This window comes from Myotis yumanensis, unplaced genomic scaffold (assembly GCF_028538775.1).
Source record: "Myotis yumanensis isolate MYYU_CA2020_CCGP unplaced genomic scaffold, mMyoYum1.0.hap1 SCAF_15, whole genome shotgun sequence".
In the NCBI taxonomy this organism is placed as follows: Eukaryota; Metazoa; Chordata; class Mammalia; order Chiroptera; family Vespertilionidae; genus Myotis; species Myotis yumanensis.
The window spans coordinates 7,809,927-7,830,231 of NW_027223766.1; the positions used below are offsets into that span (position 1 = coordinate 7,809,927).

The window sequence follows — 20,305 nt, forward strand, 5'->3', positions numbered from 1 at the left end:
GATGACCCCTAAGATTCGGGCTTAGGTGACCAACCGGCAGTGGTAGCGCTCTTCAATGAAGTGGAACGTGCCGATTCTAGGTTTGTTGCCTTCCATATGAACTTTAAAATCAGTTTGTTGGTATCTACAAAATAACTTGCTGGGATTTTAAGTGGGATGGTCTTGAATATCTACCTATTAATTTTAGATCTCTAAGTTCTTTTATGTAGTTCTGTAGTTTTTCTCATCTGGATCATGTAGATATTTTGTTATAGTTTTACCTAAGTATCTTCTTTATTTTAGCATTAATGTAAATGGTGGTGTGTTTTTTATTTCAAATTCCACTTGTTCATTGCTAATATATAGGAAAGCAATTTACTTTTGTATTTTAACCTTGTATCCTACAATCATACTAAAATTATTTTGTAGTTTTAATTTTTTTTTGTTGATTCTTTGGGATAGTTAACATAGAAAACTAGGTCACCAGGACACAAGGACCGTTTATTCTTCCTTTCCAATCTTTATACCTTTTATTTCCTTTTTTAAATTTTTTATCTTACTGTATTAGCTAGTACTTCCAGTACTGTTTTTAATATAAGTGGTGGTAGGGGACCCTCTTGCTCTCTTCCTAATCTTAAATAGAAAGTATCTACTTTCTCACCATTAAGTATGATGTGAGCTGTAAGGATTTTGTATCTTACTGTATTAGCTAGTACTTCCAGTACTGTTTTTAATATAAGTGGTGGTAGGGGACCCTCTTGCTCTCTTCCTAATCTTAAATAGAAAGTATCTACTTTCTCACCATTAAGTATGATGTGAGCTGTAAGGATTTTGTAAATTTGTTTGCTTCTTGTTTTATCAGTTAAACATGGTATCTCTTTATTCCTTGCTTTGTAGGAAGTGAATGTTAGCTCTCTGGCCCTGCTTTTACTGCTGTCTTTGTACCACCACCATACAGCTGTTTCTGTATATTGTTGCATGATAATTTATTCCATAATCATAATTAAGCCTTGCACACTTGGTCTACAGATTTACTTTCAAAGATGAAAATCAATAAATGGTATTTTTATTATGATGATGATATATTTTTTGACAAATGGCATGAATGGAAAGATACCAGTGTTAGATAATAAATCAAATGTACCGAAAGTAACCATAGAAGATGATCTTGTTGTAAATTCTTAACTGTACAATTCACTCCACTCTTCACTCCTCTCTTCTCCTCTTCACTCCTCTCTTCTCCTCTTCACTCCTCTCTTCTCCTCTTCACTCCTCTCTTCTCCTCTTCACTCCACTCCACTCCACCTCACTTCACTTGGGTCACCAGGCCTTCTCATCACTCCCCAAACACCAACTCCCAGCGTATGCAGGCACTTCCTTCCAGTTTATTTTCTGGGGTGAAAAAGTTTTGCATCATTGATTTTCTCTTCTTTGTATTGCTCACCACTTCTGTATACATTCATTGCTGGTTCGTGTATAATGCTCTTACTTGCCATGGTCGCAATGGATGCAGCAAGCACACTCTGTCTCCTTGGAAAGTGGTGGCAAAGTCTTGGCCTTGGCCTCTAACTAGAAGGTTACTTTCGGTACATTTGATTTATTATATAACACTGGTATGTTTCCATTCATGCCATTTGTCTGAGCCCCAACTTCTTTCTGTCAGAAAAGTGGGAGTAGTGTGGCAGAGAGTTCAAAGTATCTGAAGAACATTTTAAACCAGGCTGACAGTGCCAGGAAAACCCGGACTGTCCAGAGCACGTAGTTGTTGTGTGCCCCGAAAGGAAAAAAGGGTTGAAGCACTTCCAATAGGACCTTTTTAAAGGACCTTTAAAAAAAGATGTTTTAATAAATATGTGATATGCCTTTCCCAAACCTAATTATAAGAGAGTTCTGTAAACAAGATAAGGACAGTAAAGGCTTTTAATAGCAAATTGCAGTTAAGTGATGAGTGTGGCGTCACACTTATCAAACTCTAACAAAAATTGTTTTTTTTCTGATGCTCGCTTAAGTGAATGTTCTAGATACTAACAGGTTAATACACTTCCCAGGCATCCCTTGGAATTCACTCATGTCTGCAGAAGGGATTTCCAAGGGTGTATAGATCCCAAATGAAATACGTTTCCTCAACTCTTGTCCTAATTGGATGGAAGTAACTTAATTCCATATAAATGTAAATGCTGTTAACACCCAAAGGTATCCTAGGATCACAAGGAACTTTGATTGGTAGCAGTCCCCTTTTTATTAATCCATTTAGCAGACACCAACTACTGCTGTGAGCCAGGCTCTCTGCTGGGCACGGGGCCTGGGGAGGGAGCCACTCCCTTTGCCTCACACCTTTGCCTGTTGCGAATTAGTCAGCACTCCTTTCTGGCTATGTTATAAGCTCTCATTGACTATGATTCCTATCCCTTTAACTTGATAGTCATTAGATTTGCAAGGACAATGAAATTAGCGGGGCAGCCTTTTCAAAATCAAGGTGTGTTATTTTCATTTTTAGAAAGTCATTCAGGTATGTATCACATGAATGTATTTTAATAAATCAAACCTACTTAGTTCTCATAAATCTGTTTTGTCCTCTACAGATCAATTTTTTTCTAATGCTTGTTCTAGTGGGAATGCAATTCTTCCCCACCACAGAGGGTGGGAAGGATGACTGGAAATGCAGGTCCCGTCTTACTGTTATTCAAACGTCTCATTTCACTTTCTACAGGATGGTCTGTGACTTAACAGAATATCTACCATGCTTCACACTCCAGGAAAATTGGACCATCTCAATCTCTGTCTAAAATTTCTTACTGGCTTCTCATCCTTCCACAGTCAAGTCTAAAAGCCCCAGCAAGCCCGGCCAGCGTGGCCCAGTGATTTGAGTGTCGACCTATGAACTAGGATGTCCCGGTTCAATTCTTGGTCCCCGGTGGGGGGCATGCAGGAGGCAGCCAATTGATATTCTCCCTCATCATTGATGTTTCTATCTTTCTCTCTCCCTCTCTTTTTCTTTCTGATAGTAGTAAAAATATATTTTTAAAAAATAAAATCCTCAGCAAGACCCTGAGTAATCATAGTCTGTTAACTCTACAGCCACTTTACCTGCCTTTCCTTTATGCCTGTTTGGCCTCAGGCCTCGCCCCAGGAAGCAGTGTGGCCTGTGCCCCACCCCACCTGCATCCCTATCTCAGTTCCCTTCTTTTATGAAGCCTTCCCTGACCCCCAAGCCCGCCTAATGGGCCTCTATTCTGCACCTCTGAAGGGTCTGTTCCATTTCTTTCTCTTTTTTTAATATATTTTATTGGTTTTTTTTACAGAGAGGAAGGGAGAGGGATAGAGAGTTAGAAACATGGATGAGAGAGAAACATCAATCAGCTGCCTCCTGCACACTCCCTACTGGGGATGTGCTCTTGACCGGAATCGAACCTGGAACCCTTGAGTCTGCAGGCTGACGCTCTATCCACTGAGCCAAACCAGTTAGGGCCATTTCTTAATTTAGCATTTATTTTATGGTAGTGTTAGGTGTACCGCAAAATTAAGCAGGAGGTACAGAGATTCCCTTATTCTCCCTGCGCCCCCCGCCTCACACACACACACACACACACACACACACAGTCTCTGCCACTGTCAGCATCCCCCATCAGCATGGTACATGTGCTACAGTTGGACACATGCTAGTCACCCAAAGGCCATAGCTTATGTTAAGGTCACTGTTGGTATCGTCCTTTATTTGGGCTTAGACAACTGTATGACATGTGTCCATCATTACAGTATCCCTCGGAATAGCTTCACTGGTATAAAAATCCTCTCCACGCCACCTGTTCATTTCTCCCGCCCCAGTGACACTTGGCAGCCACTGATCCTCTTACTGGTTGTATCGTTTTGCTTTTTCCAGAATGTCTATGTGTAGTTGGAATCATTAGCTTTTTAAAACTGGCTTCTTTAACCAAGCAATATGCACTTACGTTTCCTCCATGTCTTTGCATGGCTTCATCGCTTATTTTTAGCATGAATAATATTCCGTTGTCTGGATGGGCCACAGTTTGTCTATCCATTCACCTCCTGAAGGACATCACCGTTGCTTCCCAGTTTTGCCAGTAGTGACCAAAACTGCTGCAAACATCTGTATTTGGGTGCTTGCGTGGACTGAGCTTTCAGCTCCTTTGGGTAAATACCAAGGAGTCTGATTGCTGGATTGTGTGGTAAAGGTGTGTTTAGTTTTATCAGAAACCACCAAACTACCTTCCACAGTCGCTGCACCGTTTCGCATTCCCCCAGCGGTGAGAGAGGGTTCCTGTTGCTCCCCGTCCTCACTGGCCTCTGGTGGTGTCACGTTCTGGACTTGGGCCTTTCTAATAGGGGTGCAGTTTGGCATTTAATTGTTTTAATTGCATTTCTCTGATGATATATTAGACATCTTTTCATATGCTTATTTGTCATCAGTATATCTCCTTTGGTGAGATGTCTGTTAAGGTCTTTGACCCATTTCTTAATCAGGTGTTTGTGTTCTTACTCTTGAGTTTTAAAAGTTTATTTTTATACTAGAGGCCCGGTGCATGAAATTCCTGCACTGGGGGGAGGGGGAGCCTCAGCCCGGACTGCGCCCTCTCACAGTCCGGGAGCCCCACGATGGATCACCCCTGCAGAGGGAGGCCCCACACACCTGCCACAGCACTGCCGCATGGTAGCCTGGGCCTCCCTCTTTGGGTGATCATGGAGCCCCCCAAGTTTATCACCATGCCAGCCAGGGACCTGGGCCTCCCTCTGCGGGGCGATCATGGGGTGATGGCCGAGCCCCCGACTAATCACATCACATCACACCCGCCTTGGCTGGCCTGGCGCCAATGGGTGTCATAGTGTGGTCCCGGACAGTCATTCTGCTGTTCGGCTGTTCAGTCTATTTGCATATTATGCTTTTATTATTATAGATTGTGGATATTAGTCTTTTATCAGATATGTCCTTTGCAAACATTTTCTCCCATATTTCGTGGTATTTTTACTCATTATTTGTTTATCTGGATTGCAGCATTCATCTTTATGTTTTTAGTGCTACACATGTATCCCACACTAAAGAGCATTGTATACATGTTTGTTGAAAAAAATAAATCACAAATGTGGGAGTAAAAAGAAATAGGAAGCCAGAGAAATCACTGAATAAGAGATACTAACAAACCCATAGAATATTTATTTTTCCTTATCAGAGGAGTGGAAACCAAGATAAGGAATTCCGTTGTGCTGTTCAGGAGGCAAACACTGAAAGTGGTTTCCACACTCAGTGCCATGAGACCGCGCTCTGCGAGGGGAGGGGACGGGGTCAGAGACCTTGTGGGAAGCACCTCCTAGAGGCGTTTCTATCACTGCTGCTCACAGTAGCTCTGCTTCTCGGAATCCATCCTAGGGAAGGGGTCTCGGCACAGAAAGGGCCTCAGCAGGAAGACACCCACTGCTTAACCGCCAAGGAATTCGGAGACCCAGATGTCCAAGTTGGAGAGTGGCTGGGGGAACTATGACACATCACCTAGATGGGTATCAGTAAGACAGATAAAACAATTCTTAGTAGTTACTTAGCCGCCTAAAAGGAGGGTGGGACATGGCACCGATGATGTGCTTGTAATGACTCCAACACATGTGCATCTGGAGAAAGACCAGAGAGATCGGGCACAAATGAAAACACTTGATTAGGTAGTAATGTGGGCAGGTTTTAAAACTTACCTTTTACTGTTATAATGCTGTCCGATACATGGACATTATAAAAATCTCAGGAACATTTATATAAACTCACAAGTGAGAGAAAAATCCGAGGCCCTTAATTACCCTCTGCGTCCTGAGGAGCACAGAGAGGCTGGAGGGCAGACCCTGAGCTGGCCCTGCTCTCCCTCGGCCTAGGCACTGTGGTCGCTGTGGATGAGAGCACGGCCTTCTCCTGGCCTGTGTGTGACCGGTGTGGCAGCCAGAGATTGGAACAGAGCCCAGAAGACAGGTAAGGGGCAGCGACTGGCCTGAAAGACCCCGGGGTGCAGCGGCCCAGTCCCAGGACCCCTCCTGCCTCCCTGCCCGGGGCAGCTCCCCCCCAGGGCCCAGGGTTGGGCAGGAGCTCCGCAGCAAAGCCCGCCTGCTGCGCTGCAAGGCAGAGGCTGCAGTCACGGTCTTCTCCTCACGTGGGGGTTTTCTCCATGTTCCTGCAGCTCGTATTTTGTAAAAGAGAAGCCAGGTTTGTCCTCAGTTGGTTTGTTATTAGGGGAAAAGCGAAAAGCCAGGGTTCACATGAATAAAGAAGACTAACCTGGTGACTGACAGCTTGTCCTCCATGGGGCCCAGGCTTCCCAGAGACCAGGGGACAGGTGCCCGGCTGTGCCCACAGGGGCCCAGCACCCACTCCATCGCCCTGGGGAGGGTCTTTCTCCAGTCAGTTCTCTGGCCTCCCATGTGGACTCTGTCACGTGACAGATAGAAAGGGGCTCCTTACTTTCCTGCTTCGTAAGAAGCCCAGGGCAGATGTCTCCTTGGCACCTCCTGGCTGGATGGCATCGTGTGTGAACGAGTGGTTGCTGGATCGTGCCTAAGAGACGAGCAGAGTGGGAACCACAGGTGGACTTGGCAGCAGGAAGGCGCGTAGATGCTGACGACGGAAAGCAGGTTTCCCGTCCAGCGGAGAGGAGGCCTGCCTTCCTCTCACCAGGCACAGGGCTTCCCTTTGCTCGCGGGATGTTTGCTGTCCTCGTGCTCAGCTGGATCAGCTGGATGAGGCATCCTGCTGAGTGCCCTGCCCTGGTTAATGCCCACATGCATCAGCCAGAGGGGGGAAGCTGACCTTTGTCCCTCAGCACAGGCCGAGCCCGGCTGCTGCGGCCTATTTCAGGAACTTGGTTTTGGAAAGTAAATCCCCTGCTATCTCAGCACTCATTCCTGTCCAGGAAAATGCCTGTCCACTGCTAGACGCTCATCCGCTTGTGTTCTGGCCCTGTCTTCCCTGTGTGCTTCCCAGCGACAGAGGCGCCTTTTCCTGTGCGGACTGCTCCCGCGTGGTCACCTCTCCTGTCCTCCGACGGCACCTGCAGGTCTTCCTGGCCTGCCCCGCGCGGCCCCAGTGCACAGTGAGGGTCAAGGTAGGAGCGTGCGCCCTCCGTCCCTCTCGGAGCTGCTCTGGCTCCTGCCCTGGGGTAGACTCGCATCCACTACTCTTTCCCTGGGAAAAGGTGAAGGACTCACCCTCAGGAACACAGTCTTTCCATGTCTGTGGCCTGACAAGCCACGTTTGACTTAAGGCTTTGAGATCCGAGCTACTAAGAGAAGGCAGTGGTTCCTGTCTAACATGTTCGTCTCCAGGCATGAGTGTCAGCACCAGCGCTCTCGCAGCCGGGAGCCCTAACCCAGCCATGTGACTGTCATTGCAGCTGATGCAGAGCAGTATCTCCTCGCTCCTGAGGTTCGCCGCCGGTGAGGATGGGGTAAGTGCCCGGATGTGTGTTCTGTGCCCGAAGCCCCCAGCTAGCAGATCTTCCCCAGATAAAGACCCCGTGCCATGTGCTTCCCGCTCCGGCAGCCCTGCAGCATACCTGCACGTGCTGAGTGCGAGACTGCACCTCGGCCTGGCCCTCCGACGGCTCTCATCGCCGGCAGATGCCCACGTCTGCTAACAGGTCTTTCCTTTCTGGGATCGGGGTTATTCCTGCTCAGCCTTACAGTACAGTCATGAATCTGACCCCCAGGCCTTGGATGATAGAACAGGATTGAGATTTCAAGTCCCACTGCCGTGGTTTCACATTAAGAGAACAGGATTGACTGAGATACACACCTTTGTGTCCCGTTTGAGTATTTGGTAACGAGCATTAGTTCAGAGAGTCACTACAGTGTGACTTAGCAAGAAAACCACCTGAAAAACCACCACCTGAATATACCTTAGGGCCCAAGAGTTCTCTTCTTCCCGAGAGCGGCCTCACACAAGCAGGCTGTCCTGGAGGCGCCGCCTCTGGCCGCAGCCGTGGACAAGCACCACAGTGGCCAGGGAGTTGCTGAGCCCAGAGGAGGGCACCGGGCTGACCACTGAGTGCTGCCAGGCACAGCCCCTGGCCGGGGCCGGGGTCCACATCGAGGGGCCGACGGCCAGCTCAGGAGGTTACGGGGCCAGGAGACCGATCGTGCAGAACTTCCTGACGGGCTCTCCCGGCCGAACTCCAGCTCTGATTCCAGCAGAATCAGGCTGATTTGGTCCATCCCGTGGAGGCTGCCCTCGCCCGCCACCTGCTGCCCCCCCCTCCTGCCCTCAGAGGGGCGGGCGGCACCAGGAGGCGGAGCAGCGTCACGTTCTTGCATCTAAACTCTGAGTTTGGATTACATTGGAATGTGGATCAGTCCCGAACAGAACCTTAAAGAATCACTGGTCTGACTACGGTTCCCGCGCGGATTTCAGGGTAGAGTCGCCTGTGGAGCTATAAAAGGGTTTCTGGCTCCCTCCCCAGGATAAGCCCACCAGCCTGGGCCTGTCTCTTTAAAACAACTCGGTGACACCCCCTCACCGCCCCCTTACCCCTGCGCTAAACAAGGGGTTGCAGTGCCAATAGGGGTTGGTGTTTAGACCAGGCTGCAGGAGGGCTTATAAACAAGTAGAGTGTAAGTAAGTAATTACAGTGGCCCAGGAACGGCTGTTGCTTTTCTCACGTTGCCTATTTCGTCTCCCTAACCACCCAGGGGGCAGGGCAGGCTCCACACTTGACTGCAAGGGAAGCAAAGGGTTGCAGGGCTCACAGCCACTGTTTTGTCGGAGGCAGAGAGGGAGGCAGAGAGAGAGGCCTCGATAGCCCCACCAGTGACCACTTAGCCGAGGCAGTCGCCAGCCCAGACTGGGGAGTGGGGTCGGGGAAATGGGCTCATCTGTGTGTCTGTTCTTAGTGAAGTCTGTGTTTAATGGGTGATGAGTTAGCAGCACCTCGTTGCCTCATCTCTCAGCGCTTGGGGGAGAGGAGAGAGGAAGAGAGAAGGGCGTAGTCCCGGGCCAGGGATGGGAGGTTTCTAAGGCGGGGTTTTCAGTGGGCGCTAAAGAGAACAGAGCTGGGTTATCAGGGAAGTGGAGAGGGTTGGGGGAAGTGTTGGTAACACTCCTGCTTAAGGAGAACACATAGGAAAATGAACCAAACCCACAACCTAAACAAACCAAACCAGCAGCACTTGGGAGTGCTGCACAGCTCACCTGCTGTTCCACCCAGACAGGCCCAGGTTCGCCTGCATTCTCCAGGCGGCCTCCGCGAGGCCTGCCTCCCACTCGGTCCTGCAGCTCCCCACCCAGTGGCCTGCCTCCTCCAGGCGGCCTCCAGGGATGGACGGCCACTCTCCGCAGGAGCGGGGAACAGGGGAGGCCTGTAGGAATGCCCTTCTCCATTGATTTCCTTCTGATGGTACCTCCCACACATCAAACTCCGCAATCGCAATGCTCTCTCATGTAAAATCCCAAAAGAGCTCAAAAGAGCATGTGTGTGTACTTGAGTGTTCATGTGTTTGTCTCGTACAGCTGTGTGTGCTCGTGTACATGTGTGTGCTAGAGTGTGTGCATCGGATGAGGGGCGCCGGTTGTGATAGCTTCAGGGGCCAACGTTGCAGGTACTCAGAGCTGACACCAGGAAATAAGGCAAATGCCCAGCCTGAGGGGCATTTCAGTGAACTCCTCGGCCCTACCCCCAGCGCTACCCACAGGGGGATCAGCGCTTTACACCTGACCCGGAAAGCAGCTGGAGGATGGGTGATAAAGGGACTGTGTGCCTGGCTGGTGTGGCTCAGGTGGTTGGAGCATCCGACTCCTGGTCAGGGCACACACCTGGCTTGCAGGTTTGATCCCCAGTCAGGGGGCTTATGGGAGGCAACAGGTCCGTCTCTCTCTCTCCCTCCCTCCCCCCTCCCCCACCCCCCCTCCTCCCTCTCTCCGTCTCTCTCTCTCTCCCTCCCCCCTCCTCCCTCCCTCCTCCCTCCTCCCTCTCTCCCCCCCTCCCCCACCCCCCCTCCTCCCTCCTCCCTCCTCCCTCTCTCCCCCCCTCCCCCACCCCCCCTCCTCCCTCTCTCCGTCTCTCTCTCCCTCCCCCCTCCCCCACCCCCCCGCCTCCCTCCCTCCTCTCTCTCTCTCTCCCTCCCCCCTCCCCCACCCCCCCCTCCTCCCTCTCTCCGTCTCCCTCCCTCCCTCCCCCACCCCCCCTCCTCCCTCTCTCCGTCTCCCTCCCTCCCTCCCCCCACCCCCCCTCCTCCCTCTCTCCGTCTCCCTCCCTCCCTCCCCCACCCCCCCTCCTCCCTCTCTCCCTCCCCCCTCCTCCCTCCCTCCTCTCTCTCTCTCTCCCTCCCCCCTCCTCCCTCCCTCCTCTCTCTCTCTCTCCCTCCCCCCCTCCCCCACCCCCCCTCCTCCCTCTCTCCGTCTCTCTCTCTCTCCCTCCCCCCTCCTCCCTCCCTCCTCTCTCTCTCTCTCCCTCCCCCCTCCCCCACCCCCCCTCCTCCCTCTCTCCGTCTCTCTCTCTCTCCCTCCCCCCCTCCTCCCTCCCTCCTCTCTCTCTCTCTCCCTCCCCCCCTCCCCCACCCCCCCTCCTCCCTCCCTCCGTCTCTCTCCCTCGTCCTATCTCTCTAAAATCAATAAACATATCCTCAGGTGCCGAAACTGGTTTGGCTCAGTGGATGGAGCGTCGGCCTGTGGACTGAAGGGTCCCGGGTTCGATTCCGGTCAAGGGCATGTACCTGGGTTGCGGGCGCATCCCCAGTGGGAGATGTGCAGGAGGCGGCTGATCGATGTTTCTCTCTCATCGATGTTTCTAGCTCTCTATCTCTCTCCCTTCCTCTCTGTAAAAAATCAATAAAATATATTTAAAAAAAAAAAAAAAAAACATATCCTCAGGTGAGGATTTTTTTTTAATTTTTTTTTTTTAAAGGACTTACGTGTAGACATCAGCCGTGCGTTTTCCAGTCTGGATTCTATCTGTTTTCTGTGTGAAGGCACATTTGCCAAAATCCAGAGAATCACATAGGACTGTCTATGGAACCCTAACTCCATGCTCTGGAATGAAGGCACTGCCTCTGGGTAGGATACATGAGTGTACGTGTTCCGCCCTCGCTTCAATGGGGCCCAGCTACAGGAGTGAGAGCAATGGGATTGCTGTCCTTGTACATGTCAGTGCATTCACTGTAACACTGCAGTGACATGAAACTTGGACTTCCTTTCCTTAGCTTTCAGAAAAAGAAAAGTTAAAGGAAAATATATTGTACCTTTTAAAAATAGAGACACATTTTACACATACGCACACGTGCGTTTATATGAGAGTACAGATGCATTTGTTGCTGTGTGTGATTTTTACCTACCTGTATTAATTGCCAGCAAATATAAAGTACGTGTAATTTAATCTTTGTTTATAAATGATAGTTGTGATTGAAGACGGTAGCTGCCAAACCTGACATTTTTTGAAGTGATTTTTTGCTGACTTTTTTCAAGTCAGAATTCCGTACTTTTACCCCAAGTAAAAGTGGAGGGATGCCTGGGCGTCTGTGTCACACACACACACATGCAAGGCGATTAAATGGCCAACAGAGAAGTGGCTGCTGTCGTCTCCCTGCCCAGCCCGGGGTGGTGGCGGCCTCTGCACACCCTGTGCTCGCTGTCCGGACCGGCAGCCTGGCTGCTCCCGGTCACTGCCATCTCAGTGGCAGGCCCTTCGTGGCCTCGCAGTGGCCCTCGATGAGTGACCAGGGATGGACTTAAAGTTGACGTCTGTGTCACATATGATCCCAAGTGCAGACAGACCTTTGCCACCATTGTTGTCAGATATTTTAGCTCCATCACTTCCCAGCAGCTCTCCCTCCCCCGTCACTCCATTCGACCACTCTGTTGACCTTACACGAACTTTTACTGAGCAATGAAAACTCTTTACAGATCGCACTAGTATGTTAGGCATTGCCACCATGCCCGCCTCCTAGCAGAAGGAAGGGATCACACCCAGACTGATCCTGATATTTCCTGCTTCACAACAAACCATCTCACAGCTCAGTGGCCTCCACACTTACCTGTGCACAGGCCTGTGGGCAGGACGGGGTTCTGCCAGGACAGCTCATCTCGCTCCAGTGGGCGTCAGCTGGTGGCCAGAGGCTGGGCTGGAGCCCCAGAAGGCCTTCGGTCCCCCGCTGGCTTTTGTGCTCCAATTGGCTGGGACCTGCCCGGGCTCTGGCCAGATACCCACACAGCACGGGTCTGGGTCCCAAGAGAGGCGGGCAGAGAGCGCCGGGCACCTTTCCTGGCCACGCTTGGGACAAATTCAGTGCCCTGTCCACTGCTCTCTGTTCCAGAAAAGCGTCCCTGAGCCCAGCTTAGAGCCGATGAGGGCAGTGATGCTCACCTTCGATGGGAGGGCGCCGAGAACACAGACATGTGCCTGCTTTGTAAAACATGCGGAGCAAAGCCACTGTAGGGATCTGTCAAGGGTCTGGCTCAGTGAAGTGAGAGATACTCCTGATGTTACTCTGCAGGTGGCAGCAAAGGAGCTTCCGAAAGAACACGCTACTCCTAGGGCTTCCGTCTCCAAGGCCAGAGATGCGTGTATCCCAATGTATTTAGCCCACCTCGGCCCCAGAGAGAAATGTTCTGAGGTTTGATCTAGAGCAAGCATGTTAAACTCGCAGGCCGCATGGCTTGTTTATTTGGCCCGTGTTAGCCTCTGAGTTCGACATGCTTGATCTAGAGACTAATGAGAGCATACCACACCTTCCTAGTCTGTTTTCATCAAGAGATGAAACTTGGCCAAGATTAACTGACCACCATAAGATGTTCATCAAACAGAACCTGGATAAAAAGCTTCTTACAACACTCAGTGTGAGTCTAGAAGAAATAATATCCCATTGAAGAGGGAAGTTTAGTGGCAAAATACCAGAGAATCCTTTGACCAGAAGTGTTGCTAGATTGGGGAAGTGTCCCAAAGGAAGTGGGAGGCAGCTGCACGATGCGCGCCAGCCCCAGCCCAGCCCAGCCCCAGCCCCAGCCCCAGCCCAGCACTCGCAGCTAATAAACAGGGCTTGTCCCGTGCAAGTCCTCCGCTCCTCTCCCAGGGCAGCCAGCTGGGAGAGGCTTATCGTTGCACCCACGAACAAACATCAGTAACATTTTAAATGTTCTTGTGTGAAAACACGATTCAGTTTTCAGAAAAAAATTCGTTCCTTCACTTGGCATAATAAATCACTGCCCTTTTTTTTCTTTTTTCCTTCTTACCAATGTTGTTCTCAACTATTTGAAGTCGTGTTCTGTGTTCTTGGGAGCAAAACATGCGAGGCTATTTGCTGTAACCAGCATGCCTTTTATCCCTGCAGGGTTATGAAGTGAACAGCGTCATCGGAAAGGAGGTGGGGTGGCTAAATTGTTTTGTCCAGTCCATAACCACCCACCCGACCAGCTGCCTGGGATTGGAGGAAATCGAGCTTCTGCCTGCAGAAAGGGCCTCTTCAGGCACCACTGGTTCTCCTGGGCGTCGGTGAAGGCCGGTGTGGCTGCCAGGGTGCTGCTGGTGGTTTGGTAGCTGTTAACTATGGGCAAAGTGAATGTATTTTATGATCTTGAAATGGAACTTACAATTTTTCTGGGGCACATGACAGTAAAATGGTTTTGTAAACTATAAATCAAAATACTTTTTTTTCTACTATATATTTTTATTACCTTCCTGCAAACTTAGGGACATAACTGTTAATAAAGCTTATGTAAGCTTGAGGTCTTCGTTTTGTATTTACCTTAAGCAATAATATTAATGTAGCAGGAGGAACTGTTCAATTGCAATTTTAAAGTTTTTAAATTTTACCGATTCAACGTTTTTCTTGTAGTTTTTGTCTTAACATTGCCCCAAAGCATACGCTGCAAAGTTTAACCCTTTGTCCTACATTGTTATATTACTGTTCTGCTACAATAAATGTCCAATCTAAGCATTTTGCACTTAAAGGGTTTTTGTTTCTGTTTGCCTTTCAGTATTTGGGGGAAATATTTTAGAGAACTTTATCAGAGGTACAAAAACGTCCACAAAGTGTGAATAAGTTAACAAGTGTGATTATAGGGACACTGAACAGAGTGTGTAGTTGGCTCACACGCTAGCCAAGATCGGACTGAAGAGGGGTGGGTTGTTAACATTGCGTTGTTGGGAGAGATTTAAATTAACACCATGAATTTATTAGCTGTGGACACTAAGGGTCTTGTTTTCTCCCTTATGACGATACGGTCATGACGGGCCATAGTTAATTACATAATATAGACGCAGTGCCTAGTCCCGCTTTCACTGGGGGAAGGCAAAGGGCTTTATTTATTTGTCCAGATGAAGCTCTGGGACATAGCACTGTGGCTGTCCTTTCATCTACGTTACTATTGTGCATTCACGCGCACGTTGAAAACCTACATGCAACTGTCCAGGAGACGGAGGAAAGTGAAAGCAGACCCAGGAGGGCCAAGGAGAACTCAGGCTTTCAGAATACCCCGAGCCTCCCTCTTCCTCCCCCCACCCCCCTCCAGCAGCCCACTCCGCTCAGGGAGCCCCCGGGCCAGCGGGAAGGGGGCCGGTCCGTCCCCTCCCCAATCTGGTCCTGCGTTTGCAGCACCTTCCCCAGAACGTGCTAGCTTAACGCGAGTTCAGTCGCGCTTCGCTGAGCCTGGGCAGGTTCGACAAAACAGTCGGACGTGGACTTCGGCGTGTTTCCCAAGCAAAGCCGACCCTCTCCCTCTCGGACGAGCTCAGCGCCCTCGGGTGACACACCTGGGTCCGCGCGGCCTTCCCGGCGCCGCGCTGCGCACCTGGGGCTGGAGCGCGCCTTCCCCCGCGGGTCCTGGGGCCCCCGCGAGCAGGCGTCGCCGCGAACACAGGAAGCAGGGGTGGTTTCAAATACTTCTTTATTCTTACCAATACTGTAAAAATTAATATAAAAAAGTGAGCGTGCTCAGTCTTTTCCTCTTATCTACAATACAAAGGATTGTCTTTAAAGTCTTTTTCTTTAAAAAAAAAAAGTACCGTAGCTGCATCAACAGGAGTAAGATGTAGAAAAAGCTACCATATAAAAATAACTTAAGGGAAAATAAACAAGAATAGCTTCTCTCCAGGGTCAGTGGTGGCAAGTCCAGGCCGCAGCTCCCTTCCCCTCGCGTCCCCGAAACGGCGGCGCCGGCGGCTGCGGCGGGCAGGGCGCGCCGGGCTCCGCGCGGCGGGTCTGAGGTGTCGCCGGCGTCTCCCCGCGCCCCCGCCGGCCACGCGTCACCGGCCGTCGGCGGCCCCGGCCGGCAGGAAGGACGAGCCGGGCAGCTGCTTGAAGAACTGCCGGAGGCCGGCCAGGTCCCGCGTGAGCTGCTCCACGCGCTGGTGCAGCTTCTCGTTCTCGGCCGACAGCTCCACCAGCTTCTGCTGCATCTCCTGGTTGCGCCGCTTGGCCTTGTCGCGGCTCTTGCGCACCGCGATGTTGTTGCGCTCGCGCCGCTGCCGGTACTCGGGGCTGCCGCGGTCCGGGCCCCGCTTGCCGGCGCCCTTCTCCCGGGCCGGGCCGGGCGCGGGACTCGGCCCCGGGCTGGCCCGCGGCGGCTCGGGCGACGTGGGGGGCGTGGGCTGCGCGGCGGCCGCCAGGCTCACCACGGTCTGCGCGCAGACGGCCACCTGCGCGGGCAGCAGGGAGCCCGCGTCGCCGTCGCCCCAGTCGGGCTCGCGCTTGAGCGGGCGCGGGGCGGCGGGGCCCGGGCCGGCGGGGCGCGCGGGGTGGCCGGGCGGCTGCTCCGGGGCGCCCGCCGCGCCCGCCTTGTGGTTGCTGTTGAAGAGGTCGGCGAAGAGCTCGTCGTGGCACAGCTCCAGCGTGGGCACGGCGGCCATGGAGTCGATGTAGGCGCTGAAGTCGATGGCGCTCTCGTCGTCGTACATGGCGGGGGCCGCGGCGCCGGGCTCGCTGGCGCGGGCGGGCTTGCAGGTCCGGCCCGGCTCGTAGAAGGGCGCCGGCTCCGCGGGCCAGGGCGCGCCGCGCGCCGGGCCGTCCAGGCTGAAGAGGGCGGCGCTCATGGCGGCGTCGGCTGGGCTCCGAGGGCGAGCGCGGCTGTCACCCGGGGGCCGGCCGCCGCCTTTTCTAGCCGCGCGGACGCGCAGGCCCCGCCCCGGCTCCAGGCCGCGGGGCGCCCGGGGGCGCGGGGCGGGGAGCGGCGGGCGGCGGCCGGGGAGCCACCCCCGGAGCCGCCCCTTGAACCTTCGCCCGCCGCCGCCTCGCGGCCCCGCTCCCCCCGCGCGGCGCTTCCTCCGCCCCCGCCCGGACCGGCCCGGGCCGTCCTGCTGGGAATGGCCCTCCCTCCGCCCGCGCGGGGCGCTCCCCGCTTCCTGTGGGTGGACGGGCGCTCCGCGTCCTTCCGAGCCCGCGTGGGGTCAGCTCCAGGCCCGGCCGTGGCGCGCGTCCCGGGCCGGTTCCCGTCGTCAGAGGCGGGAGGGGGCGGGCGGCCCGGGCCCGAGGGCCGAGCAGGGACCCTGCAGGCGCGGGCGTCGCTCGGCCCCGCCGCTGCTGCTCCCCGGCCGCGGGGAGCGGGACGCAGCGCCGGCCGCCCCGTCGGCTGCAGCGCGAGGCCGGGCCGGGACCGGTCGGCTCCGGGCCCCACGAAGCCGCGAGGACCCGCGTTGCGGGCGCTCCCCATTCCAGGCCGCGCACGGCCGCTTCCCTGCACTGAAGCAGTGCCATCTTGTGGCTCGTCTTCCTTCAGCCCTGATTTTATTTCAGCTTTTCTCTCTGTTCAGGTTCAGAAAGAAGCAGCTGGTCCCCGTTAGCAGAGAGAAGGTTGCACTGGTATCTGGCGGGTGGTGAGTCCGTAGCTCTTCACATTGGCAGGTGCCTGAGAAGACGGTATGGATTGTCTTTGTTCGCCGAGTTTCCTGCAATTGGGGGCAGGCAGTTTTTGTCGATTCCTTTTCTTAAATCACTGCCCCTCTCAGACCTGGGCTCCATCGCACACCTGCTCTGGGCTTAGGCTTCTCTTTCACCAGACGGTGGGTCCAAACACCAAGAGACTCGCACACTGCTGCCAGAGCTCCTGCGTTCATCCCAGAGGTGAATTCTAATGACACTGTGGGATGTTTGATAGTTTCTAGAAGAACAAACATATTGCTTTAGAGTTACTCAGAGGGGGTACACAATGTGAGGCCATTAATCGCCTATTAAGGGTAGAGACCATGAATGCATATAATGTGGGTTCATGCCCACCCAGGGAAGCGGCCTAGGACAAATTTCTTAGTTCTGTTTATGTAGGAAGCCCTAAAAACACTATAAAGCCTTCTCCAATTAATTAGGAAATGAAAAATTTATGTGGCAGAACCATATTCTCAGAAATAACTCAGTGAGATGATTAGTACGTTCAGATATCAAAGTAAATACAAGTATTTTTGCTAAGATGAAGTTGAGCTTACAAGGAAATGCTATTGAAGAAAAACTGTTAGAATGCCCTTTGACATTTTGGGATTGAGCTTGAAAAAGATGCTAAGCCTACATTTTCGTAATATATTAACCAGTAATTAAGAATTTTCTTCCCACCCAAACACTAATTTGAAAGAATATATGCACCCCTGTGTTTATTGCAGCATTATTTACAATAGCCAAGATACGGAAGCAACTCAAGTGAATGAAAAAGTTGTGGTACACATGTACAGTGGACTATTACTCAGCCATGTATAGATCTAGAATATTATTCTAACTGAAATAAGTTAGAATAAGAAAAATACCATATGATTTCACTATCTGTGGAATCTAAAGAACAGAACAAAAAACCAAAATTGAAGCAGACTCATAGATACAGAGAACAGGCTGATGGTAGCCAGAGAGGAGGGGGTTGGGGGAGAGGTAGGAAGGTGAAGGGATTAAGAATACAAATTGGGCCGAAACCGGTTTGGCTCAGTGGATAGAGCGTCGGCCTGCGGACTGAAGGGTCCCAGGTTCGATTCCGGTCAGGGGCATGTACCTGGGTTGCGGGCACATCCCCAGTAGGAGATGTGCAGGAGGCAGCTGATCGATGTTTCTCTCTCATCGATGTTTCTAACTCTCTATCTCCCTTCCTCTCTGTAAAAAATCAATAAAATATATATATTAAAAAAAAAAAGAATACAAATTGGTTGTTAAAAAATAGTCACTGGGCCTTGGCTGGTGTTCTCAGTGGTTAGAGCGTTGCCCATACACCAAAGGGTTGCCGGTTCCATCCCAGGCACCTGTGCGGCTCTGGTGCGGGAGGCGACCAATCGACCCTCTCTCTCCCTATCACTCTCTCTAAAAACCAATAGAACAAATATCCTCGGGTGAGGATTAACAGGAAGAAGTCATGTGGATGTAAAGCACAGCATAACGAATATAGTCAATAACATTTTAGTAAATATGGCGCCAGAACTGCCAGGGAGAACTCGTTGGAAAGTATATGATTATCTAACCACATGCTGTACACTGACACTAAAACAAAACAGCATTGAATGTAGACTGTAATTGAAAAATAAAATTTAAAAAACAAGTAATTCCATTTAATATAAAGAATTTTCTTGCCTTTTCCAAAAAAGGAGGGAGGAGAGATTATAGATCCACAATAATGGATTTGTTATGACATTTGAGGGCAAATTAAAGACTTTTTAAAAAAAATAATAAAGAGTAGTTTAAAGTTTAGTTTCTGTGACAGTAGTTCATAGTCACTTCTTTGAATGTCTCCACTAATAACTTATTCAAGATAAAGACAAAGTTGCTCTTGAACATTTCTCATTGGAAGAGATCTGTTTCCAGTAATTATTTGACCCTTCTCTGGGCTCTGGTGTTCTGAGTGGAACCGTCACAAGGAGGAATCGGGTGAGAAAGCATTCCAGGTGGAAGCTTTGGATTTCCCTGTGTTTACAAGGACATTCCTATGCTGAGCTCAGCTGAGTTTCTAAACACACCAGTCGTTAGAAGTTCAAGCGGCTCAAAATGCTTAGAATGTGCTCTACTATCACTAAGCGCCCTCAGGGCTAGAAGAGACAACTCGGTCTCCTGCTCATTCATAACATGGTGACCACAACACAGCTCTGATGTGGGATCATTCTGGGTGCTCTATGTGGAGCAAGATCCTGGGCAAGAACCATCGTTCGAATCAAAGTCTCAAACGATGAAAATGGTTTTGGAGCCGTGCTATCGAAAACAAAATGAAGTTTCAGGAAGAAAACTGTTGCCTTTAGCACCCTCTTCCCAACTATCAGATTAGATACTTTCGTTAAACTTCTGCTTGGGGCTAATTTTAACTTTATGGTATATTTCCATGTGTCTGTGTCAGACGATACAAATGCAGTCTTTTTTAATAAAACTCATTCCTAATGTCTGAGTTTGAATAAAAGAAGACAAAGGTCAAAAATAATGACCCCAGTGGGTGTTGGGGTCACGCATCCTTTGCACTGTGAGAGCCTGTGTGTTTTATTAAAAACTGGGTGTACGTTTCTGCACTTAACTCCAGCCTCTGAATCGAAGAGGCTGAGCCCCCAGACTACAAAGCAACCGGAGCTGAACACAGGTACTTGATTCTGTGGGCCAGGTGTCCAGCTTCCATATTCTTGCTCACCTTCCCATGAATAAAACACAAAGGAGAAGCAATTGTCTTTCTAGCCCATATTCTTGTCAAGTGGATTCCTCCTTCCCTTAGCTCACACCTGTCAGCCCTGCCTCCACCTCCTGCCACAGCCCAGGCACTTCCTGGGTGGCACTTGTCACACCTGTTCCCCCAGGAAGGGCACAGCAGGCTTGCACGCACGAGTTCCCCCACCCAATCCATTCTCCAGGTGGCTGCCAAGAGCTCTTTGAAGAGGAAGGTTCTGTCACTCTGTTCCATAAAATACTTGAGAGGTTCTTGGCCAAGAGAATAGGGTTTCAGTTTTTAAGTGTGAGCCCTCGACTGCCCACTTCTTTACGAGTAAATCTGTTTCCTACCACAAGCAACAGATGCCTGGCTCAACTCTGGATCCCCCCCCAGACCTACCTGGCCCCCGTTTGTGATGGCGATGGTCCGGGTGAGAGGTCTTCCTCCCCTCTCCTATGTGGCTGGCAGGACCTTCCATCGGCCAGAGCCTTCATGAAATAGCACCTCTCTGTTGCCTTCCGTGACTTCAGCCACATGAATCATTTCCATATCGGGTTTCTCAGGATAATTCACCTCACATATTGCCAAATATCAAATGCACATTTTTTCATATTTTGTTGAAATTTGGATGCAATATTGGGATGCATATGCCAATCACCATTGGCCACGGTGTCAATTACAACATTTGGACTTGCCTGCATATGGGTGTAAGTGGGTAGGAGTGAAACCCTAGGGATAATAGTGGGGAGCTCTCTTTTAAGAAATTCTGCATCA

The 20,305-nt window shown here is 51.1% G+C and overlaps 2 protein-coding genes across 4 annotated transcripts in view; one reads left to right on the forward strand and one right to left on the reverse strand.

The window, feature by feature from the left end:
- The window catches only part of SPIDR (scaffold protein involved in DNA repair), a 289,161-nt gene extending 275,265 nt beyond the window's left edge, over window positions 1-13,896 (forward strand). For 2 of the 3 annotated variants that reach the window (XM_070391894.1, XM_070391896.1), the window contains 4 exons: window positions 5,851-5,944; window positions 6,950-7,070; window positions 7,359-7,412; window positions 13,282-13,896. In XM_070391894.1, coding sequence (XP_070247995.1) covers window positions 5,851-5,944; window positions 6,950-7,070; window positions 7,359-7,412; window positions 13,282-13,446 — 434 coding nt within the window. In that variant the 3' untranslated portion in view covers window positions 13,447-13,896. The remainder of the gene's footprint in view (window positions 1-5,850; window positions 5,945-6,949; window positions 7,071-7,358; window positions 7,413-13,281) is intronic. The other variant, XM_070391895.1, reaches the window with a different exon arrangement.
- A 923-nt stretch (window positions 13,897-14,819) lies between these two features.
- Window positions 14,820-16,110, reverse strand: CEBPD (CCAAT enhancer binding protein delta). The gene has a single exon (XM_070391881.1). It carries the CDS (start codon window positions 15,978-15,980, stop codon window positions 15,195-15,197), a length of 786 nt encoding a protein of 261 aa, XP_070247982.1. The 5' UTR covers window positions 15,981-16,110; the 3' UTR covers window positions 14,820-15,194.
- Between the last annotated feature and the right edge of the window lie 4,195 nt (window positions 16,111-20,305).

Bases quoted from the DNA above. Each gene is read 5' to 3' on its own strand.
- CEBPD (XM_070391881.1), bottom strand. From the start codon at position 15,980: ATGAGCGCCGCCCTCTTCAGCCTGGACGGCCCGGCGCGCGGCGCGCCC.